Source organism: Hyaena hyaena, unplaced genomic scaffold (genome assembly GCF_003009895.1).
Source record: "Hyaena hyaena isolate Hyena2069 unplaced genomic scaffold, ASM300989v1 scaffold_760, whole genome shotgun sequence".
Lineage (NCBI taxonomy): Eukaryota > Metazoa > Chordata > Mammalia > Carnivora > Hyaenidae > Hyaena > Hyaena hyaena.
In genome coordinates, this window is record NW_024081391.1 from 921689 (window position 1) to 949626 (window position 27938).

At 47.1% G+C, this 27938-nt stretch overlaps 1 protein-coding gene and 1 non-coding gene across 4 annotated transcripts; both read left to right on the forward strand.

Moving 5' to 3' along the window:
* The first annotated feature begins 7 nt into the window (after positions 1–7).
* On the forward strand, positions 8–27938 carry NCAPD2 (non-SMC condensin I complex subunit D2). Of its 3 annotated transcripts, XM_039218392.1 has the most exons (32): positions 10–175; positions 951–1100; positions 9659–9734; positions 9996–10054; positions 10538–10716; positions 11023–11165; positions 13506–13633; positions 13706–13829; positions 13993–14140; positions 15289–15486; positions 15815–15949; positions 16047–16134; positions 16230–16410; positions 17359–17483; positions 17809–18045; positions 18353–18527; positions 18791–18875; positions 21225–21358; positions 21742–21874; positions 21963–22047; positions 22124–22291; positions 22781–22950; positions 23950–24061; positions 24136–24259; positions 24340–24495; positions 24948–25125; positions 25211–25305; positions 25747–25827; positions 25916–26099; positions 26978–27104; positions 27191–27352; positions 27589–27938. In XM_039218392.1, the coding sequence occupies exons 2-32, from the start codon at positions 974–976 to the stop codon at positions 27672–27674; spliced, it is 4203 nt and encodes a 1400-aa protein (XP_039074323.1). In that variant the 5' UTR covers positions 10–175; positions 951–973; the 3' UTR covers positions 27675–27938. The 3 variants fall into 3 exon arrangements, with proteins under 3 accessions (XP_039074325.1, XP_039074323.1, XP_039074324.1); XM_039218393.1 differs by lacking the exons at positions 10–175; positions 9996–10054 and having other exon boundaries at positions 962–1100; XM_039218394.1 differs by lacking the exons at positions 25916–26099; positions 26978–27104; positions 27191–27352; positions 27589–27938 and having other exon boundaries at positions 8–175; positions 25239–25305; positions 25747–25828.
* On the forward strand, positions 10132–10461 carry LOC120221158. The gene has a single exon (XR_005525743.1). It is a non-coding gene; the product is annotated as a small nucleolar RNA U85 (small nucleolar RNA).

A 27938-nucleotide genomic window follows, 5' to 3' on the forward strand; every position in this document is an offset into this window, starting at 1 on the left:
CGGCGCCTGGCCCGGAGGCGGGTTTTTACCTCCGCCTGCCGGGGATTGGCCGGTTTCTCTGCCCGCTTGAATGCCGCGGTGCTGATTGGTGCGTCTTGTGCAGGCCCTGTTTTTTTCCTTCATTTCGGCCCTACGTCCTGAGTCGGAGGAGCGGCGGGTAAAGTTCTTTTCCGAGGTGTGGTGTTAATGGGCAGCGGGGAGTGAAAGACTGGGAAGACGGGGGACGGGGCACTATGACGCGGTATTAGGCTGCGATACGAGAGGCAGGGAGTTCCAGTGCGTACGTTCTGGCGGTAACATGCAGTAGAAACAGTTTTACAGATCCGTACGGAATATGGGCAAATCGCTTAACCTTTTTTTAACTTCAGTTTCCTCATCTGTAAATTGGGTTCTAGTATTACGCATTCCATGAGATTGGTTTTTGGAGAACTAGATCAGATATGATATATTCAAATAGTCTTATAAGAACGTGACACGAGTAAATAGATGTTAAATGTTAATACTCTCCCATTGTGGCGCCAGGACACGCACTAGCCCATGCTGGCCCACTGCTCTAGCTTTGAGTGAGCAGTACGTAAGCTTTGTCCATAAAAATGGAAATGCTAACTTGATGCATTGATATACCACTTTGCATATTTAAATGTTCCTTGAACATTTTCATATCCTTTGACTCATTTGATCCTCAGAGCAACTTGGTAAAATAATCAAAGATTGGTACCTCCGTTGTGCAGGTGAGGTTCAGGGGGTTACATGATATGACCAAATAGCAGAGTCACAACTAGAATTAGATTCTAGTCCAGGGTTGCCTCACATCCTTTTAAGGTAATGTTACCACGGTGGTATAAGTTTTGATATAAGTGTCATATATTGGAGGGCGGGGGAATAGCAGAACCAGATAAAAAGACAGGCCTTGGATATAGACCTTGACCTGTTTGCTGTTTGGTTTCTAGCCCTGTGAGCCAGTGGCAGAAAGATGGCTCCCCAAATGTATGAGTTCCATCTCCCTCTAGCCCCAGAGGAGTTGTTGAAAAGTGGAGGAGTGAATCAGTATGTTGTGCAAGAGGTACTGTCCATCCGACATCTTCCATCACAGCTTAGAGGTAAGACTCCATAGCTGCTACTGTGCCTGGCGCTTCAGAACAACCACCCCCCATGTAATTATATTATTGGCCTTTTGCATTACACCACTAAGCTCCGAGAGGGCGATGAACGTGTCTTTCCTATTCACTGTTTTCCTCCTAGCATTGCTTGGGATGGATTACATAGAGTATACACATTGACCTCCTTTTCTCAATCATTCAAAAAAGAGGCTTGGTGTACACAGCTACTCTTTAGAGAAAAACTTATTTTAGATCTGTACTTCTTACCATGAGCCAAAATTAAGTTCTGATGGATTTTAAAGTTCTAGGAGAACGTAGCTTTCTCAGAATGTGTGGGGCTTGACACAGATAATACTTTTTTAGAGTCTAGATATCTTGTTTCCAAGGATGTGCAGTAATCATAAGGAAAAAAACACAGCTACAACACTGAACAGTATATCTACAGTGCAGTTTCCCATTGAAACCTGCAGACGAACAAGATAATTTATACATTAGCAGCAAGACCGTGTAATGTCACTGTACTTACTGGAAGTGGTCTTGTACCAGCTTGTTTTGGAGAGGCAGAGGTATATAGAGTAGAGATTAAGATTCTGGAGCCACGCTCTCTGAATTTGAATCCTGGCTCTACCACTCTCACCTTGGACGGGTTGCTTATTGTCTACCTGTTTCCTCATCTGTTAAGAGAGGGACGCTAGTGTACTTCATTTATTATTTCCTACAACAAGAAGTGTTGGTTAATGCAGCAGCTTGGATAATTTAACTCCAGCTTGTCTCCCTTAGCCATCAGGGTTGCTAGATGCCAGCTCCTTGCTCTGATGTCCAGAGGTAGTAAAGGTGATTTTTTTTTTAATCTTACGCTTTTGCCTTTCTTCTTTCTTTTTTTAAAACTTTACCAGAAGCCTCTCAACAGACTTAGCCAGAATTGGATTTTGCCTATTTCCCTAACTAATTACTGGTAAGGGATATGGATTTACCCAGATTGTCTAAATTGATAAATATTATTATCTAAGAGCCTCCCTAAACCTAGACATATCACTATTTCTGCAAAGAAAGCAGAGTGTAGAGGTCAACCAGTAGCTGGCAAGTCAACAGAATCCACTATGGTGGAGATAGACTGTTTTTCTGTATTGTGTCGACATACGCATCACCAGTTGCACAGGCTGCACAATGTAGTAAATTATTCTTCAGCTATTATAATGCGTCATTCTTTAAATGAATAATTACTCTAAGAGTTCTTTTTATAATAATTGCATCGCTTTTGGCGTTTAGTACCCTAACTGTAAGTTCTGCAAGATCAAATCATTTAATTTGTTCAATAAGTATTTACTAACAATACGCTGTATGCCAGGCACTGTTCTGGGTACTGGGGATACAACAGTAAACGCAACAGACAAGTTGACAAAATTCATCTCAAGGTTCTCAACAAGGAGTAAATAAATAAGGACGATGTCAGATGGCTGTAAGTGCCAGGGAGAAAAGTAAGCAAGATAAACAAGATACAGTGTCGCAGGTTAGGAACTGCATTTTATGTTGGATGTTCAGAAAAGATCAGTGACATTAGAGCAGAGACCTTAAAAGTGGAAGACATGAACTATGCAGATTCTCAGAGGCCTTCTAAGCAGAGAGAAAAGCCAGTGCCAAGACTCTGAGGGTGGGAAAATGCCAATATGGTTGGAGTGGAGTAAGCTAGGGAAAAAGAAGTTAGATGTGATTTGGTGCAGATTATTCTAGAGTCTTGTTCCTCACAATGTGGCCTTCAGACCAGCAAATTAGAATCGTGATTTAGGAATTTATCAGGAAAAAAAAAATCCAAGATAAAAACCATCCCAGGAGTACTGAATCTGAAAATCCATTTAAGAGCATCCCTAGATGCACATTTAAGTTGGAGAAGCACTAATCTGGGGTCTTGTGGATCATGGTAAAGGTTTAGCTTCAGTATGAGCACAGGAATGATACGGTCTGATGTTTTAAAAGTATCACTATTGTATTGAACAGAAGAGTGTGACGGGCAAGGGAAGAAACAGGGAGACTGACTGAGAGGGTAATACGGTAGTACCGGCTAGCCTGCCTTGCCTGGAGTGATAACAGTAGAGCTATTCATAAAACGTTAGGTTCCGAATAGATGTTTTTTTGGTTTTTTGTTTTTGTTTTTTATTCTTGAAAGAGTGCAAGCGGGGGAGGGCCAAAGAGAGGGGGGTACAAAGGATCTGAAGCAGGCTCCATGGTAACAGCAGTGAGCCCGATGCAGGGCTCAAATTCAAGGGCTATGAGGTCATGACCTAAGCCGAAGTTGGATGCCCAACAAATGAGCCACCCAGGCGCCCCAGGTTCTGAATAGATGTTAAAAGTAGAGCCAACAGGATTGTTGGTGGATTGCCTTGGATTTACGCAGTGAGAGAAAGAAGAATCTAGGATGATTACAAGGGTTTTGGATCTGAGCAACTAGAATGGAGCTACCGTTTATTGAGATGGGGTAGCATATGAGAGGAGCAGCTTTGGTCTGTTGGTCGTAGAATTGTGGAGTCCGGGGAGAGGTGCCTGCTACAGCTATATGTTTGGAGTTTAATATTCAGCATGCAGAGGGCATTTAAAGCCATGAAATTTGAGTGTAGATGGAGACGAAAAGCAGTTTGAAGATGTAAGGTCTGAGACAGCCCAATATTTAGAGGCTGGAAAGATAACAAAGAACCGGTAGGAGAAACTGAGGACCAGTCATTGAGCAGAAAGTGAACGAAGGCACTAAATGGAGGCTAAAGTAAGAGACTCGTTTCAAAAAGAAGTGGAAAGCTCAACTGCAGATTAATTACTGGACTTCACAGTGTGGTGATTACAAACTTGGGGAAAGCGCTTTCAGAGAGGTGGGGTGGGCAAAAGCCTAACTGGAATGGGTGGGTTTATGAGAAAGTGGGAGGACAGAGTTTAGAAAACTCTTCCTGATTGTTTTGCTTTCACGAATAACAGAAATGGGGTGGTGGTAGAGGAGGAGGTAGAGTTGAGGGAGGATTTTTTTTTTTAAGTTTACTTACTTATTTTGAGAGAGAGCAAGAGCAGGGGAGGGGCAGAGAAAGAGGGAGAGAGATAATCCCAAGCACAGAGTTCAACACGGGGCTCGATTCTACAGACTGAGATCATGACCTGAGCTGAACTCAGGAGTCAGACACTTAACCGACTGAGCCACCCAGGTGCCCTGAGAGGATTTTTTATAAGATGGGTGGCATTACACGGGTGTGTACTGAATGGAAGCCGTTAGAGAAGGAAAAGTTGATGATGCAAGAGGGAGAGGGGACAGAGTGCTGGAGCAGTATCTTTAGTAGGTAAGAGAATGTGTAATCGAGTGCACAGAGGAGCAGGGAGGTGGTTTTATTAGAGGTGGGACAGTTTATCTGCAGTAGCAAAAGAGAAGGCAGAGTAGCTGGGCGCAGATGCAGGTAGTGAGGGGAAATACAGATCTTGGGGCAGCTGGAAGTTCTCTTCTGTGTGGCTCTTAATGTTTGTTTATTTTTTAAAGAGAAAGACACAGGGGCGCCTGGGTGGCTTAGTCGGTTAAGGGTCCGACTTTCGCTTGGGTCATGATCTCGCAGTTCGTGGGTTCGAGCCCCGCGTCGGGCTCTGTGCTGACTGCCAGCTCAGANGAGTCTGTGACTCCCTCTCTCTCTGACCCTCCCCTGCTCACGCTGTCTCTCTCTCTCTCCTAGAAATAAAACATTAAAAATTTTTAAAAAAATAAAAATAAAAAATAAAGAGAAAGACACAGAGTGCAGTTAGGAGAGGGTCAGAGAGAGGAGGAGACACAGAATCTGAAACAGGCTCCAGGTTCTGAGCTGTCCACACAGAGCCCGACATGGGGCTCAAACCCACAAACCGTGTGATAATGACCTGAGCCAAAGTTGGCCGCTTAACCAACTTGAGCTACCCACATGCCCCTCTTATATGTGATTCTGTTGTCTCAGTGAGATAGAAGATGAAGCCTTTAACTAAGAGGAAGTTGGGGAGGAAGGCCTTGATCTTATGAGCAGAGGAAAGGTGTGAAATAATTGCCTAGAAGAAGGTGAGTAGGCCTAGGAATTTTTAACAGGCTTACCAATAAATACTAAGGGCCCACTTGAGATTAATGGTCATAAGTTTAAAGTGAGAATAGTTAGCATGATTATATATTTTTGTGAAGCCATTTTTATTTGTGTGATTACATGAATGGAGTAAGCAGTCAGCTGGATTTAACCCAGATTTACCAAGGGAGTAGATGTGAGTTTTAGTGGAAAAAAATTAGAAATACCATATTGTCTAACTGGGGCACCTGGCTGACTCAATCAGTAGAGAAGGCAACTCTTGATCTCAGGGTCCTGAGTTCAAGCCCCACGTTAAACATGAAACCTACTATAAAAAGAAAAGAGGAGCACCTGGGTGGCTCAATCAGTTAAATTTCCAGCTTCAGCTCAGATCGTGATCTTGACATTCATGAGTTTGTGCTGACAGCTCAGAGCCTGGAACCTGCTTCAGATTCTGTGTCTCCCTCTCTCTCTGCCCCTTCCCCACTCATAACTCTGTTTCTCTCTGTCTCAAAAAATAAACATTAGAAAAAGAAAGTAAAAAAAAGGAAAAGAAAAGATACACCGTAATGTCTAACAACAGAAGAATAATAAATAAGATATATGTATTTGATGGAATATTATGTGACCATTAAAATTATTTACAAAGACTTTATAGTATGCTTGTTGTAAAATTAAGTTTTATTTGTTTATTTGAGAGAGTGAGTGGGGAGACAAGCAGAGGGAGAGGGGGAGAGAGACACACAGAGAGAGAATGAATCCCAAGCAGTCTCCATGCTCTGCATAGAGCCCAGTGCAGGGCTGAGTCCCACAACCTTGGGGTCATGACCTAAACCAAAATCAAGAGTCAGATGCTCAACTGCCTGAGCCACCCAGGCACCCCATAATATTAAGTTTGAAAAAGCAGAACAGAGAAGTGGATACATGATATGACCTCAACAGCAGAAATACTATGCATAGAAAATAGATGGAAAAAATTTAGGTACATGTTAACAGTGCTTATGTCTTTCTCTCCTCCATGTTTCTATATTTCCCACATTATGGAAGGAAGTTTGTAAAGAGTGGTAAATAGCTGAAGCGCCTGGGTGGCTCATTTGGTTAAAGCATCTGACTCTTGATTTAGGCTCAGGTCATGATCTCACAGTTCATGGGATTGAGCCCTACATCAGGCTCTGCGCTGGCAGTGCAGAGCTTGCTTGGGATTCTCTCTCTCCCTCTGTATCTCCCTTTCTCTCTGCCTCTCCCCTGCTCACTCGTTCTCTCTCTCTCAAAAAATAAATAAACTTGAAAAGAGTGATAAATAGCTTACATATACTGAGTTACATTTTGTGCTAAGTATTGTTCTGACTGCTTCACAGAATTATTTCTACTTAACCTTTCCCAAAAATTTCTGAAAAGCCCTATGATGTGCAATCTCGTATTATTCCCCACTTAGAGAAGAGGAAACAGACCTGGTAAGCTAAGTAGCTTGGACAGGGTAAATGTGCAAGCCAAATGTAAACCTAAAGCAGTCTGACTCTAGATCAGTAGGTAATGCTTCAAAGAATCAAAGAGATAATATGGACCAAGAAAATCATTGGTTGTAATTTAAAAAAGGGGGGGGGGTAGTTGGTAATCTTTAAGAGAATAGCTGTTAGGTTGGTAAATCCCAGAAAGAGATCAGGAAATTGAAAGAGGAGACACAGTTTAAAAAGGATATGATAGGGGCGCCTAGGTGGCTCAGTCTTCTGACTTCAGCTCAGGTCATGATCTCATGGTTCATGAGTTCGAGCCCTGCATCTGGCTTTGTGCTGACAGCTCAGAGCCTGGAGCCTGCTTCAGATTCTGTGTCTCCTTCTCTCTCTCTGACCCTCCGCCACTTGCACTCTGTCTTTCTCTCTCAAAAGTAAATAAATATTAAAAAGGATATGATGGCAAAGTCAAATGAAAGGCATTGAGCATTTTTGTTTTATTTTAAAGAAGGGAGGCCTTGGGCACCTGTGTGGCTCAGCCGGTTGAGTGTTTGACTTGATTTTGGCTCAAGTCATGATCTCAGGGTTTGGTTGGTGGGTTCGAGCCCTGCATCAGGCTCTGCAATGGCAGTGCAGAGCCTTCTTGGGAATCTCTGTCTCCCTCATTTTCTGCCTCTCCCCCCACTTGTGCTCTCTTTCTCAAAATAAATAAACAAACCTTAAAAAATAAAAATATAAAAGGGCTCTTGGGTAGCTCAATTGGGTTAAGTATCCAGCTTCAGCTCAGGTCATGATCTCACGGTTTGTGAGTTTAAGCCCCTTGTCGGGTTCTGTGCTGACGGCTCAGAGCCTGGAGCCTGCTTCAGATTCTGTGTCTCCCACCCTCCCCCACTTGTGCTCGCTCTCTCTGTCTCTCTCTCAAAAGTCAATAAATAAACATTTTTTTAAAATTTTAATAAATAAATATATAAAGAAAGGAAGCCCAAGTGTGTTGGCAGGATTAGATCAGTTCCTGGGCAGGATAAAACCAAAAGTGAAAAAGAAGAGATACATCTTTGGGGCAGTGGGACAGGTTAGCTTTTTGCTTGAGACTCCAGCAAAGACTGGGAAGATGTTGGCAGAGGTTTGTTGATAGGGAGGCAGGATCACGAAAGAGCTTGCACTTTGTTTCTCATTCTTTTTTTAAAATAATACTTTGAATGTTTGTTTTTTTATTTAATCTTAAGAATCTTAAGGTTCTCCCTCTCCCTTTGCCCCTCTCCCCCACTCAGTCACTTTCTCTCTCACACAAATTAAAAAAAAAAAAAAAGGAATTGTCTATATACTCTGGAAAAAAGAACTTTACACAATTATTGTAAGTTAAGTTACTAAAATATTTTTTTACAGGAATATGGGTAGGAATTCTGAAGCTGCTTTATGTTTATAAGAAGATTAATATGTAAATGAACCCTTATGTAATATATAACTCTTATTTGTAAATATGTAAATAGTATGTAAACTCTATATTTTTAATATATAAACAGATCAAAATAGATACAGAGGTATGTATATATATACATATACATACCCTGCTCTTCTCTACTGAGAGATACAGTGATACACTACAGTAGCAGTAAACTGAACTAGTACCGAGAACTTGGTTTCTCCATGCCATACTTCCACAAAAGAAATGAGGACTCTGTTGAAAATGGTTGATTACAGGACTGGGCCAGGGGAAAGTCCGAGATGAGCCTGGAACTTCGTGTACTAGAAAGTAAGAGAGCAAAAGTGGAGGGAGGATGTTGAACAGACCTCAGGCAGAGCCAAGTTGAAGGAACTCCCAGTGGTCAAGGATGGGATCATTTAAGCAACAAAATAAATAGTAGTAGGAATGGATTAAAACAGAATAAAAGAAATATCCATGAATCTGTTCCAATTTCAATAAATAATTGGGGGGGAAGGGACTACTCATCCTTAGAGTAGGATTCCCATTAATAAGTGTAGAAGGAATGATGGGGATAGAAATATCACCATATAGGGGCACCTGACTGGCTCAATTGGAAGGGCATACAGCTCTTGATCTCAGGGTTGTAAGTTCGAGCCCCATGTTGGGTATAGAGTTTACTTTAAAAAATTTTTTAAAGAAAGAAAAAAGAAAAATCATATAGCGTGTACTAACACCTCAGTAATAACGGTGGCAGACAAGAATCAAGGACAGACTCGTGGGCAAAATGTGAGGAGAAACGATGTTTATACAGTTTCAAAGTATCTTTGAAACTTATCTTTGAAACTTACTTACTTGCTGCAAGATACTTACTTGCTGCAAAGGGGAAAATAGTTACTTTACAGGGGAGTTAGCTGGCAAGCACTAGCAGGTAATCAAGGTTAACATAGTAATAAGGCATGGATATCATGTACTTCTTGGTATAATGCTTTCAAAGGAGGCTCCCGGTCATTCTGCCAAAAATACATAACCCAATCTAATCACGAGAAAATAGCAAACAAACCCAGATTGAAGGACTTCAAAAGTGTCAAGATTGTGAAAGACAAAGATGGGAGGAGACTAAGGAGACATGACAGCTGAATGCATTGTGGGATCCTGGATCGGATCCTGGACGAGAAAAAAAATATCAGTAGAACAACTAACAGACTTCAGATAAGGTCTGTAGACTTTCTTATAGATTCTCGTGCCATGATTATAGAAGATGTTAACATTATTAGAGTGAAAAGTACGAGAAAAGTCTATTGTTTTTGCCGGTTTTGTAATTTCACAATTTTAAAAAAATAGATCCTGAGTTTGTGTTTGCTGTTAAGCCATGCTGGGCAAGTCACACAACTACTCTCGAGACTTAATTCCTTTTCCCATAAAATGGGCATAATAATACCTAACGCAGATGTGGTAAAACTCAAATCTTTCGTTATAAAACACAAGTGTAACATTCTAATAGGTTACATTGAAAAATGAACTGTCTCTTTTTGGTATTCAGCCAATAAAAGTGATTAACTCGATTTTCTGCTATGAATAGAATTTACCAAAAAGACCTCTCTCCTCTGTGTTGATTCGTTTCTTTCCTCTTTGTAGCATTTCAGGCTGCCTTCCGAGCTCAGGGGCCCCTGGCAATGCTGGAGCACTTTGATACTGTCTACAGCATCCTACAGTAAGTAGGAACCACCTGCCTGATGGCTGTTTCCCTTAGCGTTGCATGTTAGTCCTGAAATTTCCAAATTCTAGGCTCACTGATAAAGCTTCTGGGTGCTGGTTTCTCTACTAATGAGCATTGACCCCGACTTCACACCACATTTATTCAGTTGAGCAATTTCACAGATGTGTTGAAGTCTTAGATTCTTCAGGTTTGAGCTGATCTAGAATGGGCTCTGCAGTTTCCTGTCTCACCCCCCACACTTTCTTTCCCTCATAGTCACTTTCGAAGTATAGATCCTGGCCTCAAGGAAGATACTCTGGAATTCCTGATGAAAGGTGTTTATGGGTCAGGGGGTAGGGGATGGAAGGTGTTGGTTGTTGTTTGTTTGTTTACTGTTTCCTACATTTTATCAGCCACGTGATGATATCAAGGCTGTGGTGATTCAGTTGGTTTGGCTAAGCCTGGGGACCTTTGACCTATGAAGGTCTGTAATCTTGGTGGGCAATAACAGAGTCGTGTGTGTTCGCTGTAAGGGCAGACCAACACGAAGTATGTCCCACTTTTGAGCTGCCTCTCTCTAATAGAGGTGGTTCTTCCAGTTGCCAGGGAGAAACTGGGGTAGCTGGCCTGAGAGAGTGGGGACAGGGTGTGTTCAGCGTTTTGGGGTCAGGGGTCCCGAAGGACTTGGCTTGTGTTGTGGCCACTGAGAGATGAAACACAGATCTTTGGTAATCTGATGGCTGCTGGTGCCTGGTGTTTGGAAGCTGGGGTAGATGAGGAAGGTGAATGAAGCTGACTCTGGACTCTGCCCCTCGCAGTGGTATCCCGTCATTCCCAGGAACTTCCCACTGTCCTGGACGATGCAGCCCTGAGTGTGTCAGACAGGAGCGCCCACCTAAACGCTCTCAAAATGAACTGCTATGCTCTGATACGCCTCATGGAATCCTTCGAGACCATGAGCAGCCAGACAAGCCTCATGGACTTGGACCTTGGGAAGGTGATTTGGACTTCCTGGCTCACTCAGCGTGAGGCCTGGAGAGATTGGGGGATGGATGGGAAAGAAGGAGTCCAATAATTCTGGGAATCCTGTCTGTCCTTATTTAGGGTTTATGAGGAAGTACTCAAAAATGTCACAGCATATCCCTGACAAGCAGCTCTTTTTATATTTTGTAACTCGTCATATGTCTGCCATGTTGGCTTCTACCTTATCTCAATGCTGTATAGTTTGGGCACTCAGATTAACAGATCTTGACCCGCTCTGTTTCCTTATTTTTCCCTAAATGTATACGTGATCCCTTTTTAGGGGAAGAAAGCCCGGGCCAAGGCTGTCCATGGCTTTGACTGGGAAGAAGAGAGGCAACCAATTCTTCAGCTTCTAACGCAGCTGCTCCAGCTGGACATTCGTCACCTGTGGAACCACTCAGTAATTGAAGAGGAATTTGTCAGGTGGGTGGTTAAGATGGTCATAGCTGTGAGGAACGAGGGCTCTGTCACTAGATGTGTCTTCTTTCTGAGCACTTCATGCCTCACTGCAGTACGTGAGACACACAAGTGTGCTCAACACAGAGTTGTCAGTAAGGAGATAACAAATGTTAGAAACTGCCCTGTGTTTCTTTAATGCCCATTTGCTCATTCATGACATAGTATTTACTGAGAATCTCCTGGCTGCATGGCTGGTATTATTACATAAGGTCACTGAAAACACAGGTTTTTGCCCTCTTAGAGTTTATATTATAGAGCAGAAGATGATTTTGTTTTAATGTTTTTATTTATTTCTGTGAGAGAGAGAGAGAGACAGCGTGAGCAGGGGAGGGTCAGAGAGAGAGGGAGATACAGAATCCGAAGCAGGCTCCAGGCTCTGAGCTGTTAGCATAGAGCCTGATGCAGGGCTTGAACCCACAAACTGTGAGATCATGACCTGAGCCAAATAAGTAAAAATACATGGTGTGTTTTATAGTTTATTACTGTGGAGAACAGTAGAGGAGAGGATGCGGAGTTTGATGGAAGAGAGTTGTGATCTTAAATCAGCTGTTCTAGCAAGACCTCTTTGAGGAGATGGCATTTGAGCAAAAACCCAGAGGAGGCCATATGAGCCACGAGAATATCTGGAGGAATAGCAGGGGCAAGGGACAGAACAGCAGGTACAGAGAGCCCGAGGAGAACATGTGTCTGGCACACACAGGTGGTAGTGGTGAGGCCAGAGACACGGCGGCTGAGCAGGTGAGAGGATGGGCTGTGAAATCCCAGAAGCAGCGGGGAGCCGACTGTGCAGATCCTTGGCCATCACAGTGACTTCGGCATTTTCTCAGGGAGATGGGGCCACGCAAGGGTTCTGAGCAGGACAGTGAAGTGGTCTGACCAGGGCTCTAACAAGATCTTGGCTGTTGTATTGAAACAGACTATGAAGGGAAAGGAAGAAAGCAGGAGACCAGTTAGGAGGCTGCTGCAACCACCTTTGGCAAGAGATGATGGTAGCTTAGATCCAGGAGTAGCAGTGGATATGGGGAGAAGCAGATGGACTCTGTACTTTTTTCCTTAAGGTAGAGCTCACAGGATAAGCTGACAAGGTGTGTGAGATTTGAGGGAGAGTGCAGTCAAGGATGACTCACCCAGGGTTTTGGCCTTAGCTTTCAGAATAAACCTTAAAAAGGGTGGGGAGGGGGGCAGGTGGATGCTTGGTTGGCCCATTGGGCTAAGCAACCAACTCTTGATTTTGGCTCAGGTCATGATCTCACATTTCTTGAGATCAAGCTCCACATCAGGCTCTGCACTGGCGGCACAGAGCTGGGCTTGGGATTCTCTCTCTCTCTCTCTGCCCTTCCCTTGCCCTCCCCCCCACCGTCTCCTCTCAAAATAAGTAAACATTTTTTAAAATGCTTTATTTTTTTTTTTTTAAATATATTTTTTTAATGTTTTATTTATTTCTAGGAGAGAGAGAGAGAGACAGCGTGAGGAGGGGAGGGTCAGAGAGAGAGGGAGTCACAGACTGAAACAGGCTCCAGGCTCTGAGCTGGCAGTCAGCACAGAGCCCGACGCGGGGCTCGAACCCACGAACCGCGAGATCATGACCCAAGCAAAAGTCGGACGCTCAACCGACTAAGCCACCCAGGCGCCCCTAAAATGCTTTAAAAAAGAGAGAGAGAGTACAAAGTTTGAATACAAAGAGAGTATACAAAGATTGAGGTGCTCATCAAACATCCAAGCAATGTTGCCCAGTTCCAATGTTGAATGTGCAAATCTGGAGCACGAGAGAGAGGTCTGAGATAGGGCACCTGTTTGGGAGCTCAGTGTATTTATATTAATGGTGTTTATGCCCCAGGTCTGAATGAGATTACTAGACCAGTAAGGATAGCTAAAGGAGAGCAGGGATCCTCACCATACTCCGGGGAAGGCGGTCTGGCATCTGGGAAGCCATATGAAGTATGTTTCCAGGAGAATGATGTGATCAGCTGCATCCAGTGCAGCTAAAAGGTTGACCAAGATGAGGACTGAATTAACCATGATGTTTAACCATGAGAAGTCATTGGTCACTTTCTCCTACCCTTTATCACCTATTTGGGTTCCGTGTAAGTATCATAACTGGCTGAAAGTTGGTAATCTTGAAGGACAGAGCACCTGTCTAGGGTCAGCAAAGCACAGCGCCTTGGTGTAGATGTTGATCGATAGACTCAAGAAAGCTAGGAGACCCTGACTTTGAGGGCACGAGAGGGAGAATGAATGCGCCAGGGCCCCGTGCAGGTGAATCCACACACCTGACTTCATCGTCTCCCTCCTGCCTTTTCTCAGTTTGGTTACTGGCTGCTGCTACCGCCTCCTGGAGAACCCCACCATTAGTCACCAGAAGAACCGCGCCACCCGGGAAGCCATAACACGCCTGCTTGGTGTCGCTTTGACACGTTATAACCATATGCTCAGTAAGTTAGCCCAGTGCTTTGCCCTGCGTTTTTCACTTGGCCCATCATTTCTCATGGTTAGTATTCCCACAGGCGCCACTGTGAAGATCATCCAGATGCTGCAGCACTTCGAACACCTGGCGCCAGTACTGGTGGCGGCTGTGAGTCTGTGGGCAACTGATTATGGAATGAAGAGCATCGTGGGAGAGATTGTAAGGTGACTCTTGTCTAAGTTTCTGTTCTCTCCCTTGGGGGAAGATGAAAGAAAGATTAGGAATACATTGTCTGTACACACTAGGTTTCTTTAGATTTTAGATACCAGACTTCCCTTACTGGGGACTGAGTTATCTTGCTCTGGCTGTGCTTTGTTTCCTGCACAGAGAGATTGGACAGAAGTGTCCCCAGGAGCTGAGTCGGGACCCCTCAGGGGCAAAGGGCTTTGCAGCCTTCCTGACGGAACTGGCAGAGCGCATCCCGGCCATCCTGATGTCCAGCATGTGCATTTTGCTGGATTATCTGGATGGAGAGGTAGGTGGTCCCCTGGGAATCTCAGGTTCTTCTGGGAATTTTAAGGCTGTTTCTTACAAAGAAGATGGCTTTCCCGTGAAGTCAGGGTGTCTAAGCATAACTCAATGGCAGTTTCTTCCTACAGAGAAGCAGATAGAGTTTATTGACTAAAGAGCCATTTATTCATCTCCATTTCAGTGTTAGTCCGTTTTATCCATGTCTGGTAGGGGGATGGCAATTCCACGCCTGAGGCCTAGTGAGAGTCACTCAGCCATGGTTCTGGGCCCCTTCCATTCATCAGGACGAAGCTCCTTCCATTCTTCTTCCTACCATCCAGCTTGCCTGTGCTCTCTAAACAGTGCCAGCTCTCAGTTCTTTCTGCCTGGCTGCCTCCCACACTGATGCAGGGCACTCCAGGGTGAATGTCAAGGACAAAGACAGTCTCCTAGGTCCTCTAGTGTACTGTAACTTCTTGTGCAAGACTCCATCAACTCGCTTTTAGCCTGGCAGAAACCCCCAACCCCTCTTGCCCACATTCTGCAGTGGACTTGCTTGGCACCCTAGGGCTCACTTGTGCTTCTCCATGTTTCATTCTTTGTCAGTAAAATGTGAGAAGGAGTGGGAGGGAAGGGGGTGTTCAAAGGCTTTGAGGCTTCTGATGAAAGGTAGAAATTAATGCTTTTCAAACATATACAGATGTGATGAGCCTTATGGGGAAAAATTGGGGCTCTTGTTTATTTTGTCCCTGTATTCTCAAGCAGACAAGGCCCTTTCCAGTGACCTCAGGGGTGCATACCTAGGCAACTGACCAGGAAAAGTCAGTGAAGCAAGCTTACCCTTAACTTAAGGCCTCGCCCCTTCTTCGTGCCTGGACAGGCCCAAGAGTTTGGGGAAAGGAGAGTTAGCTTTTTTTTTAACGTTTTATTTATTTCTGAGAGAGAGAGACCGCGTGAGCAGGGGAGGGGCAAAGAGAGAGGGAAACACAGAATCCAAAGCAGGCTCCAGGCTCTGAGCTGTCAGCACAGAGCCCGACGTGGGGCTCAAACTCGTGAACCGTGAGATCATGACCTGAGCCAAAGTCGTACACTTAGTCGACTGAGCTACCCAGGTGCCCCGAGGAGAGTTAGCTTTGGAGTGAGGAGCCTCAGACCAGCCCATTTCTCCCGTAGAGTTACCTGATGCGCAACGCTGTGCTGGCAGCTATGGCGGAGATGGTCCTGCAGGTTCTCAATGGTGATCAACTGGAGGAAGCAGCCCGAGACACCAGAGACCAGTTCTTGGACACCTTGCAAGCCCATGGCCACGACGTCAACTCCTTTGTACGGAGCCGTGTTTTGCAGCTCTTTACCCGAATCGTCCAGCAGAAGGTGCATAAACTTCTGCATGATAAAGACATACAGTATTTTGTAGACAGGCTGAAGAAAAGAGGAACCCCGTGTCTCATCGGAGAGTCTAGAATTCACATTGTTAATAAAGGTCTTCCTTTACTAAAGACAAGGATGCTTGGCTGCATTTAAGGACTATACTATGTCTTAACTGCGACAAAGAGTAACTATTTTATATCCCATAGAAAAGTTTCTTTAGAAAGAGTACTCTCAGTCTCACGTAGAGTGTACTTCAAGATCATCTTGAATACGATGAACGGAATGGATAATGTGGTAGGTGAGCTCACCCTTCTCCTCCTACCCCACACAGGCTCTGCCCCTGACACGTTTCCAAGCAGTGGTGGCCCTAGCGGTGGGACGTCTGGCAGACAAGTCAGTGCTAGTATGTAAAAATGCCATTCAGCTGCTGGCCAGTTTTCTTGCCAATAATCCCTTTTCCTGCAAGGTAAGTAGGCTCGATCTACCCAAAAGAGAAGGAATAAATGGAGACAGGAATGAAATTATGTGACTTAATGACCCTGACACTCATTTTACCTTGGTAGCTTAGTGACACTGACCTTGCTGGACCACTGCAGAAGGAAACCCAGAAATTACAAGAGATGAGGGCTCAGAGGCGAACTGCAGCTGCTTGTAAGTAGTTACTGCCTAGGACTCCTCACCTAGACATCCTGCTCCCTGCCATCAGAAACTCCAAGAAAGGGTCTAAGAGAGACTTCCTCATTCAGCTGCAGTGCTGGACCCCGAGGAGGAGTGGGAAGCCATGCTTCCGGAGTTGAGGTCTACTGTGCAGCAGCTGCTGAAGCTTCCCCGGGAAGAAGAGGAGATTGCTGTGGTGATTGCCGGTACAGAGAGCGCTGAAGACGTGAAGGGACGCATCCATCAGCTGCTTGCAAAGGCTAGTTACAAGTACGTGAGAGAGTGAGATTTTCTCTAATGACCTTTTTAGGTTTAGAGTTAGCTTATTTATTTATGTTTGTATTTATGTATTTATTTGTATTAAGTTTATTTATTTTGAGAGACAGCATGAGCTGGGGAGAGGTCGAGAATAAGGGAGGGGGGGAGAGAGAATCCTGAGCAGGGTCCGCACTGTCAGTGCAGAGCCCGACACGGGGCTCCAGTTCACGAACCGTGAGATCACTGACCTGAGTTGGACGTTTAACTGCCTGAGCCACCCAGGCGCCTCCAACTTTTTTTTTTTATGTTTATCTATTATTGAGAGAGAGGGAGATATAGAACCTAAAGCAGGCTCCAGGCTCTGAGCCATCAGCACAAAGCCCAGCACAGAGTGCAAACTCAAAAACTATGAGATCACAACCTGAGCCGAAATCGTAAGCCCAACCGGCTGAGCCACCCAGGCACCCCTAGAATTAACTTTTTCTTTTTTACTGTTCATTTATTTATTTTGAGAAAGAGAGAGTGTGTGTGACTGCAGGGGAGAGGCAGACAGAGGGAGAGACAATCCCAACCAGGCTCCTCAGCTTCTTCTTTTTTTTTCAATTATTTTTTTAAATGTTATTTATCTTTGAGAGAGAAAGAGACAGAGTACTAGTAGGAGAGGGGCAGAGAGAGAGGGAGACACAGAATCTGAAGCAGGCTCCGGGCTCTAAGCTGTCAGCACAGATCCCGACAAGGGGCTCAAACCCACAAACTGAGATCATGACCTGAACTGAAGCCGGATGCTTAACCGACTGAGCCATCCAGATGCCCCATTTCTCAACGTCTTAAGCATGAGAAGTGTTTTCTTTGGAGCAGAAAGTCTAGGTTCCTGATGTAATGATGAGGTAGACTCCATTACCAAAGGCTCCAGTGACCCTCTTTGGGTGCCGAGCTGGTGACTGGTGGATGCTCTTCCAGACAGGCCATCGTTCTCACTCAAGAAGCCAGGCGCCACTTCCAGGAGTCTGAGCCTTTCAGTCATATGGATCCAGAGGAGTCAGAGGAGACCAGGTTCCTAAATCTCTTGGAGACTGTCTTCAAAGGTAATTCTTTTCCTTCTTTAAGTAGCAAACAAAACATTTCAACTAGTATCCGTGGGCTATTTACTTTATGCCAGATGCTGGCCTGGCACTGCTCTGGAATGGATACAGCCCATGGGCCTAAGATTGATAGTCATATGACGTGAAAGGGTACTTCCAAACCATAGAAGATGTTAGGAATTTTTTTGAGAAATGAACCAAGACATTTTAGAGTAGGTTCTAAGTGTACACCCTCCCATTGTGGAAAGAAATATCCAGGGATGTTGTAGCCGATGGATTTGCCCATACCCCTCGAACAATAACCGTCCTATAATTCTCTAACTCCTAGGCCCAGCAGCTTCCACACAGGAGAATGCCCAGGGGTCTGCAGGGAACGTGGGCCCAGGACAGACAGATGGGAGAGAAAAGCCCAGTGTGTCAGAGCCTGTGAAATCCAGGGAAAACGATGAGCTGGTGAAGCAGGAGATGCTGGTGCAGTATCTGCAGGATGCCTACAGCTTCTCTCTGAAGATTACAGAGGCCATTAGCATCATCAGCAGGATGATGTATGAAAATACATCTACAGGTAACGTCGGCTCCCCTCTCTGTAAGGACTGGGTCTTACGGTTGGAAAAGCCAGTCTTGTCCGTATTTTATTGGTAACTATCTGCTCCTTCAAAAGGCAAGGATTCTTTATTTCCGTTTGTATAGCTCTGTGGAGCAGACATGTTATGCATACAGTATTTCATGATAGGTCCGTCTAGGAGTTGATATTCTCAAGGAAAATGGACAAAGCTTCCATTTGGACGTTGCTACACTAAGAAAGGTCCTATCTTTAAGTATTGGGGGACTTTTGCCAAGCTGATGAGTGACATTCCTGTCTCTCCTCTCAGTGGTGCAGGAGGTGATTGAGTTCTTTGTGATGGTGTTCCAATTTGGGGTACCTCAGGCCCTGTTCGGGGTACGTCGCATGCTACCTCTCATCTGGTCTAAGGAGCCTGGTGTCCGGGAAGCTGTGCTTAATGCCTACCGCCAACTTTACCTCAACCCCAAAGGGGACTCTGCCAGGTATATGTGGTACCTTTGCCTTTGCCAGCTTTAACGGGGTCAGCTTCTCCGAGGACGTTTGGAGTCTTCTAGAGGGAATGGCGGGGGGGCAGGGGCATCCTTCTAGGGGAGTCCTGATTCTGTAATAGGGCTCAGGGCAGGGCTGGACTTCAGTGAAGTTATCTGACACTGTTACCAGTGTCAGGATAGCCCTAATCTGTTTGCCAGGCTTAACTTGCCAGTGTTTAATGATCTCTGATCTCTGCTCTCTGCTATTCCTACAGAGCCAAGGCCCAGACTTTGATTCAGAATCTCTCTTTGCTGTTAATGGATGCCTCAGTTGGGACCATCCAGTGTCTGGAGGAAATTGTAAGTCTCTTTCTTTTCTTTCCTTCCTTTCTTTTCTTTTTCTTTTCTTCCTTTCTTGTTTTTTTGTTTATGCAATCGCTACAGCCAACATGGGGCTCGATCTCATGACCCCGAGATCAGGAATCACACGCTCTTCTGACTGAGCCAGCCAGGCGCCCCCTTACTTCTACTGTCTTTGTTTATCCAACAAGTGTTAGTGATTACTATGTGTTTGGCAGTTTACTCAGCCCCACAAAGTATAAGATTGTTTTCAAGTTCCCAACTTAAAAGGAACCAAGAGTATAATGAGTAGCCAAGAAACATAAAGCAGTTACAGAACGATGTAACACATAGATAATTCCGTGCCAGAAAAATGGAGCTCAGGTAATGGATGAAGCAGCAATGTTAATAGAACGCTGATGACACGCCAGGCACTGTTTTTAGCAGTTTGCTCCTGTGAACTTGTATGGTCCTCACAACAACCTGGGAGGTCATACTGTTAGTGTACATTTTACAGTGAGAAGTTTAAGGCACTGAGAGGTTCAGAAACTTGGCTAATCACAGCTGGTTAGTGGCAGAGACTCAGGCAGTAAGAGCTCCAGAAAACATACTCATTGCTTGTATGTTACCCTGCTGAGTCCTGAGTGCACGGGAGAGCAGGGTGAGGTTGGATGGTCGAGGACAGCTTCCTAGAGGTGCTAGGACTTAAGCAGGGTCTTGATGAGCAGGATGTAGAAAATCAGAGAGGAGGGAGCATGTAGATGGAAAGCCATTTAAGAGAACAGAAAGTTGCGGAATGAAAAAGATCATGTTCTGGCTGGAAATGGTTATCTGCAAAAGATAAAGTGGGAGTATAGGTTGGAACTGAATTGTAAAGGTCCCTGAATGCCTTTCACAAGTCTGGGACTTTCACCTTGCTGGTCAACATTTTAGTGAGGCGGGTCTGCTTTTGAAGTTCAAGTATTTGGAGACAGAGGTGGAGGTGGTGCTGACCAACAGCTTCCACTAGGTGGAGCACTGCCACCAGCCACATTTTTCTCAAGGAGGAGCCTGGTGGCAGCTGCTGGGCTGAAATGTCAGGCTAGCTCCTAGTCCAGAGCCCCTACTGTAGGCAAAGGAGAGCCTTTCTTTCTTTCTTTCTTTCTGTCTGTCTGTCTGTCTGTCTGTCTTTCTGTCTTTCTGTCTGTCTTTATTTCTTTCTTTTCTTTTCTATTCTTTCCTTTTTTTTTCCTTTCTTTCCTTTCTTTCCTTCCTTTCTTCCCTTCCTCCCTCCCTCCCTTCCTTCCTTTCTTTCCTTTGCTGTTTTTAAGAGAGAGACAGAGCATGAGCAGGGGCAGGGCAGAGAGGGAGGGAGACACAGAATCTGAAACAGGCTCCAGGCTCTGAGCTGTCAGCACAGAGCCCAACGCAGGGCTTGAACTCATGAACCACAGGGTCATGACCTGAGCCGAAGTCGGATGCTTAACCAACTGGGCCATCCAAGTGCTCCAAATGAGAGCTATTTCTAAATGATGAGCAGAGGTGTGGCGTGATGAAGTAGATGTTTGGGAGACTGTTGGGGTCCAACAGGAACATATGTGTTGCTTGGAGCGGAGCCTAGGGACCAGAAGGTCTCCGGGCCTTCTGTAAGTGCAGCGTCAAGGGGCTAGGGCTGGGAGGAAAAGCTATGGAATTGCACTTAATGGAAGATAGGTATTAAAGGGAAAATAGATAAGATTAAGTGGAGAAAAAGTGAACTGATTGTAAAGTTTTAAGCCTACATGACCAAGAGTGTTGGTGCCCTGGGCAAAATGAAAAGGCAAGGGAAGATGGAGCCTTCATTTTAGACGTGTTGAGTTGTGGTCACAGCAACAACAGCTACTAGAAATCTCCAGAATGTAGTCAGAACCATGGACTCACACAGACTTCAGTATGTCGTCTTAATAAATGTAGTTGTTTTTTTTTTAATATTTTTTATTTATTTCTAGGAGAGAGAGACAGCGTGAGCAGGGGAGGGTCAGAGAGAGAGGGAGTCACAGACTCTGAAACAGGCTCCAGGCTCTGAGCTGGCAGTCACCACAGAGCCCAACGCGGGGCTTGAACCCACGAACCGCGAGATCATGACCTAAGCGAAAGTCGGACGCTTAACCGACTAAGCCACCCAGGCGCCCCATTAATAAATGTAGTTTTGAAGACATCAGGGTAGAAAAGTGACGGAGGTGCAAGTATGTCCCCAAACCCCGACATTACATTTCGAGCCTCCCTCTTCCTTTGCTGTTTAAGTATTGCTTTTACCCACTTGGGGCTTTTAACGTTCTCTTCAGGGAAGTGGACTAAGGATTGGGGGAAATTGGTACTTTTTGGCCTGAGCCCTTCCTCTTTTCTCTTCAGCTCTGTGAGTTTGTGCAGAAGGATGAATTGAAACCGGCAGTGACCCAGCTGCTGTGGGAGCGGGCGACCGCGAAGGTCCCCTGCTCTCCTCTGGAGCGCTGTTCCTCTGTCATGCTTCTCGGGATGATGGCACGGTGAGGCCCAGATCCAGACAGGCAGGAGGAATGAGAGGGGAAGGGAAGGTTCTGAGAAGTCTCCCTTTCCTTCAGTAACGGCAGGCAGGCCCAGCCGAATTGTGCGCATGAGTCCGCTACCTAAATGAAAAGTAAAATAGAGTACCAGCGCCCCCCCCTACGCCCCCCCTGCACCCCCCTCCCATCCGCACCCCACACAGCAGAACTACCAGGATTCGGTGCAACAGGAGGGGTTCCGAGGGGCCGGCCCTGGGTCAGAGTCTCTACTGTCTGCTCCAAGGCTCTCGCCTTGCACCGAGTGCTGTTACCTACCCCGCCTGGGCATCCTCCCCTACGGAGTCCCGTCCCAGACTAGCTCTGACTCTGTGGCTTCCTTCTCCTAGGGGAAAACCAGAAATCGTGGGAAGCAACTTAGACACTCTGGTGAGCATAGGGCTGGATGAGAAGTTCCCACAGGACTACCGGCTAGCCCAGCAGGTGTGCCAGGCCATTGCCAACATCTCTGACAGGAGAAAGGTATGTGGGGTCTCCAGACCAAGGAGAGTGGCGGCCCCCTTACCACTCTCGGCGCGTACCCATGTTCTGTCTCTTCTATTCTCGACAGCCTTCTCTGAGCAGACGTCACCCTCCCTTCCGGCTGCCTCAGCAGCATAGGCTGTTTGAGCGACTGCAGGATGTGGTCACAAAAGGTGAGCTACCATGAAGTCCTTGGATAGAACTGAGTCCTTTGTCCGCAGTGGGTGACTTCTCCCTTCTTCTCTGCAGGCTTTGTCCACCCAGACCCACTCTGGATCCCATTCAAAGAAGTGGCGGTGACCCTCATCTACCAGCTGGCAGAGGGCCCCGAGGTGATCTGTGCCCAGATACTGCAGGGCTGTGCAAAGCAGGCCCTGGAGAAGCTGGGGGAGAAGAATGCCACCCAGGAGGGCCCGAGTAAGTAGGCAAGAGGGTCCCCAGGGGGCAGCACCCCCTGACCGTCGGCAGACCAAACTGTCTCATTTCTGTCTCTCAGACTGGGCCAATCACTGCCACTGTCCCCCGTCTCCATCTCCTTTGCCAGCTTGTGTTTGGCACATGAGCAAGAAGCAGAGCCATCAAAACATCAGAACAGGGGCGCCTGGGTGGCTCAGTCGGTTAAGCATCCAACTTTGGTTCAGGTCGTGATTTCATGATTCGTGGGTTCTAGCCCCGCGTCAGGGTCTGTGCTGACAGCTCAGAGCCTGGAACCTGCTTTGGATTCTGTGTCTCCCTCTCTCTCTGACCCTCCCCTGCTCATGCTGTCTCTCTCTCTCTCTCTCAGAAATAAATAAAATAAAACATTAAAAATTTAAAAAAAACAAAACACCACCACCAGAACAGGATGCAGGGTCGTGTGAGACGTAAGTTTGCCTTTTCCTCCCTGTTTTCCCCTCCCCCCTCCAGAGGACGCCCCCACCCTCCCCACTTTCCTGCTGATGAACCTGCTGTCCCTGGCTGGAGATGTGGCTCTGCAGCAGCTGGTACACCTGGAACAGGCAGTGAGCGGAGAGCTCTGTCGGCGCCGGGTTCTTCGGGAAGAACAGGAGCAGAAGACTAAGGGTCCCAAGGAGAAGGTGAATGGAGCGGCTGTGCATTTGGGTTTGTGTCACAAGCATTTCCCGGACCTACTTCATGACCTTGGGTCACTCACATTTCCTTGTGGGAACCTCTGCTTTTCCACTGTTAAATGTGGAAGACACGCTAGGTCCTTGCTGCTGGAACTCTGGGAAAGCTCGGGGAGAACACAGATGGAGCATCTGTTGGTGATCACCCAGGAAGGTTTAGGGAAGCAGAGTGCCGAGTTCGGGCCCTCGGCATGAAAGCTCGGCTCCACCTGAGGCACCACTTGTGGGAATAAGCACACACACACACCCCCTTTCCCATCAGCCCTGGTACGGCGCCTGCCCTGATGGGGAACTTGTGTTCTCCCCACTAGAGGCAGTGATGTCTTGCAAACAAATAAGACACGGAGTGTCTGGCAGCAGTGGAATTAGGTCTGACCTCTGTGACCTTGAACCATTGTCCATGTGATCCGTTTATTGACTGTATACAGGAAATGACGCGCTTCTGTGAGGATGAGTTCAGAGACGTGGGAATGTGCTTTAGGAACTTGAAAATCATGCCATTTGTTTCACTTGGAATTTGCCAGTTCACATTTGGCAACTTAAAAGCAAAAGTACAAAGACCTAGTGTTTTACCTGTTTATTAGTTCAGGTGTCGTTCCTCTTTACAGACACATTTGAACATTGTAGGAACGGTTTTACAGAGTCTGCCTTTCCCCAGATGCATTCCCGCAAAATGAAACACAGGCTGGAGTTAAAAACGCTGTCTTGAGCCTGGGTGGCTCGCTCGGTTAAGCGTCTGACCTCAGCTCGGGTCATGATCTCACGTTTCATGGGTTTGAGCCCCACATCGAGCTGTCAGCACAGAGCCTGGAGCCTGCTTCAGATTCTGTGTCTCCCTCCCTCTGCCCCTGCTCATGCTGTCTCTCTTAAAAATAAACGTTAAAAATTAAAAAACTAAAAAAGAGTGCTGTCTTGGCTAAGCCATGATCCTGGTTTCTTCCCCATTAGAATGCAAGCTCTGACTCTGCCATGGAGGAGGAGATGGGGCTGGCGGGCGCTGCCGCTGATGACCCAGAGGCGGAACTCATCCGCAGCATCTGTGAGAAGGAGCTGTTAGATGGTAAGAAGAAATGCTGGGGGGCCTGCTCCCCGCCGAGAAAACCTGGCCCAGACCTAGAGCTCTTGTTCCGACAGGCAAACAGATCCTGGCTGCCTTTGTTCCACTTCTGCTCAAAGTCTGCAACAACCCGGGCCTCTACAGCAACCCGGAGCTCTCCGCAGCCGCGTCCCTGGCCCTTGGCAAGTTCTGCATGATCAGGTGGGCGCCAGGGGGCAGTACCACCCTCTCAGGTAAGATGGGTATGGCGCTTCTCCCTGACGGTCCTCTCCTGGCTCCAGTGCCACTTTCTGCGACTCCCAGCTTCGGCTGCTGTTCACCATGCTGGAGAAGTCCTCGCTGCCCGTGGTCCGGTCTAACCTCATGGTTGCTACCGGGGATCTGGCCATCCGCTTCCCCAACCTAGTGGACCCCTGGACACCTCATCTGTATGCTCGGTGAGAGATCCCTCACGACACTTGAGCAGGCCTCGCCAGCTCTGGGAGGCCGTAGTTCAGTCAGGATGAGAATCACTAAAACTCTTTCTCTGGTCTTCAGCATTACCTTGACATCTGCTTGGTATTTGGCCGGCGCAGGCCTTCACCAAGTGTGGCCCCAAAGGGATTGGCACCTCTGTCCAAAGCGTTGGCTCTGAGCTTGGCCTCTTACCCCAATCCCAGCTTTCTAACTGCTTCTAGAATGTCACATTAAGAGGGAGTGATAGAGGAGCACCTGGGTGGCTCAGTCAGTAGAGCGTGATCTTGGGTTCCTGAGTTGGGCCCCACGCTAAGGGGAGAGGTTACTTTAAAAAAAGAGGTTGTTGGGGGGAACATTCCTGCTGAGGGCCTTTCCCACCAGTGTCCAAGTGTAACCCACTGTTGGTGCCAGTGACTTAAGATTTCACTCCTAGGCTCCGGGACCCAGCTCAGCAGGTGCGGAGAACAGCAGGGCTGGTGATGACCCACCTGATTCTAAAGGACATGGTGAAGGTGAAGGGGCAGGTGAGCGAGATGGCTGTGCTGCTCATTGACCCCGTACCTCAGATCGCTGCCCTGGCCAAGAACTTCTTCAATGAGCTTTCCCACAAGGTGAGAGGCAGAGAGGCGGCCAAAGCCTTATTGCCAAGGGAGCAGGCACACCCCCGTGTTGATAACATGACTCTCTCTCTCACAGGGCAATGCCATCTATAATCTCCTTCCAGATATCATCAGCCGCCTGTCAGACCCCGAGGGAGGGGTGGAGGAAGAACCTTTCCACACCATCATGAAGTATGGTTCTCTGAGCCTTGGGGCACATTGTTCATGCAACACATGCTTAGGAATCAGACAGACCCAGATTATATTTGAACTCTAAGCTCTGCTGCTTTGTAGTGTATGACCTTCAGCAGTAACTTAACCTCTCTGTCTGCTCGTCGTCTCTACAGTGAGGCATCTGACACTTGCCCCTTAGTTCTTGGGAGGATTCAGTATCATAAAGTTCCCAGCATGACAGTAAGCACATAGGAGTCTTCACTACACGGTGGCGGCTTTTGTCACAAACTCCCATTCTCGGCGAGAACTTCGCAGGGGGGTGGGCTGGATTTTCTCTGAGTGTCTAGGAAGAGGGCAGGATGACGGATAGAAGGCGGGTGCTAGGGGAAGACAGGACTGTCTGTGACAGGGACAGAGCTGCCCCTGGGAGGCCACACATCCGCATGTCCCCTTCCTCAGGCAGCTCCTCTCCTACATCACCAAGGACAAGCAGACGGAGAGCCTGGTGGAGAAACTGTGTCAGCGCTTCCGCACGGCCCGGTACGCCGGCTTCCCGGGGCGTCCCTGAGGCTGGGGGGCACCGGCCCTCCCATCTCGCGGCCCCTTGAGACGCCTTTGCCATCCGCAGGACCGAACGGCAGTACCGGGACCTGGCCTACTGTGTGGCTCAGCTGCCCCTCACAGAGCGAGGCCTCCGCAGGATGCTGGACAATTTTGACTGCTTTGGGGACAAACTGTTGGATGAGTCCATCTTTAGTGCTTTTCTGTCGGTTGTGGGCAAGCTACGCCGCGGAGCCAAGCCCGAGGGCAAGGTGAGTGCAGCTGCGCTGCCCGAACCTGCCTTGCCCCCCTCTCCTCAGCTCGACTGCAACCAAGTAACAGCGCGGCCGAGAACAGATCTTTCTGTCTCCAGTTCCTCTTTCTTTGTTTTTCTCTTTTTTGAAAACAGACTTTATTTCTTAGAGCGGTTTTAGGTTCGCAAGCAAACACTGAATGGAAGGTGGAGTTCCTCCATGTGTGCCCTGCCCCCACACGTGCTCGGTCTCCCCCACTGCAGCGGCACATCCGTGACAATCAATGAACCTGTGTTGACACATCATTATCACCCAAAGTCCATAGTTTACCTTAGGGGTCACGCACTCATTCTGTGGGTTTGGACAACGTGTGTAAAGGCCCGTGTCCGTCACTGGTGTCGTACAGTGTAGTCCCACCACCCAAGTCCCCTGTTCCTCCATCACCCTCTGTCCCTCGACCCCTGGCAACCACTGATCTTTTTACTGTTGCCACAGTTTTGCCTTTTCCAGAATGTCATATACTTGCAGTCATGCAGTGTGTGCCCCCCCGCCAGGTTGGGCTCTCGCGGGGATATGCAGTTATGTTTTCACCGTGTCTTTCTTTCCAAGGCCTTGTCTTTTTCATCATAGAAATAGCCATTTCCAGGCCTGCTTTTTTTTTTTTTTTAATGTTTATTTTGGAGAGAGACAGAGCGTGAGTAGGGGAGGGACAGAGAGAGACCAAAACACAGAATCTGAAGCAGACCCCAGGCTCTGAGCGGTTAGCACAGAACCTGATGCAGGGCACAAACTCAAGAGCCGTGAAATCACGGCCTGACCCAAAATCGGACAATTAACTGGCTGAGCTCCCCCAGGTGCCCCTTCCAGGCCTGTTCTTAATCTCTTCCCCCCTCCAGGCTGTAATAGATGAATTTGAGCAGAAGCTTCGAGTTTGCCACAGCAGAGGGCTGGATGCAGCAGAAGACCTTGAGATTGGCCAGGGGGGTAGCCAGAGAGCCCCCTCAGCCAAGAAACCATCCACTGGTACGTGAGGCAGCCCCACAAGTGGAGGGACCAGGCCTTCCTCTCAAGAGGCTTGAGTTTTGGGGACTCGTGTCTGCCTTTTCCAGTCTCCAAGCGGCGCCAGCATCTGGCCTCTGCAGCCTCATCAGACGGTGACTTTGTCACCCCCGAGCTCCATCGCACTGCCCGTCGGCATCCAAGCACCCAACAGCAAGTTTCAAAAAAGAAACCCCGAATTGTCTTCTCGAGTGACGAGTCCAGCGAGGAAGGTAGGATGTTCCCTCCTGAATGTGGCGCACAGGGAGCATAGCTTAGGGGGGGTCGGTTGTGATGGGGTCCCGCGTGTGGATTATCTCCGCCCCCTCCCCCAAGGTGTGTTCCTCTGGGCACAGTTTGGGTTTTGTTTCTGCGGCCTAGTCTGGGGCTGTCCCACTTGTTCTCGGAGATTTACTTTTCACCATCTTTGTGACTCAGCTTTTTCTTCCTCCTCCAATCCTCTGAATAGAGCTTCTAGCAGAGATGACCGAAGACGAGACCCCCAAGAAAACAACCCCCATCCGCCGAGCACCTCCTCGAAGGCACAGGCCCTAGGAGGTCATTCGTCTTGCCCGTTCCTTTCCCTGCTGTGCAGGGTGTCTTGTGAGGTGACCTTGAACTCCCTTCCCTTGTAAAAGTTCCCTTGTAAAATGCTGTTTTTGCCTATTCTCTTGTCTTTTTAATATAGGATGGTCTTTATGGTGTAAAGCATTTGTCTTACCCGGGCCTTACTGAACTGAATTGAGCTGCTTTCACTGGAATATATGTCTGCCAGTCTCCTGGTTTCCTAATGAATAAATGTTTTTATATACTTTTAGA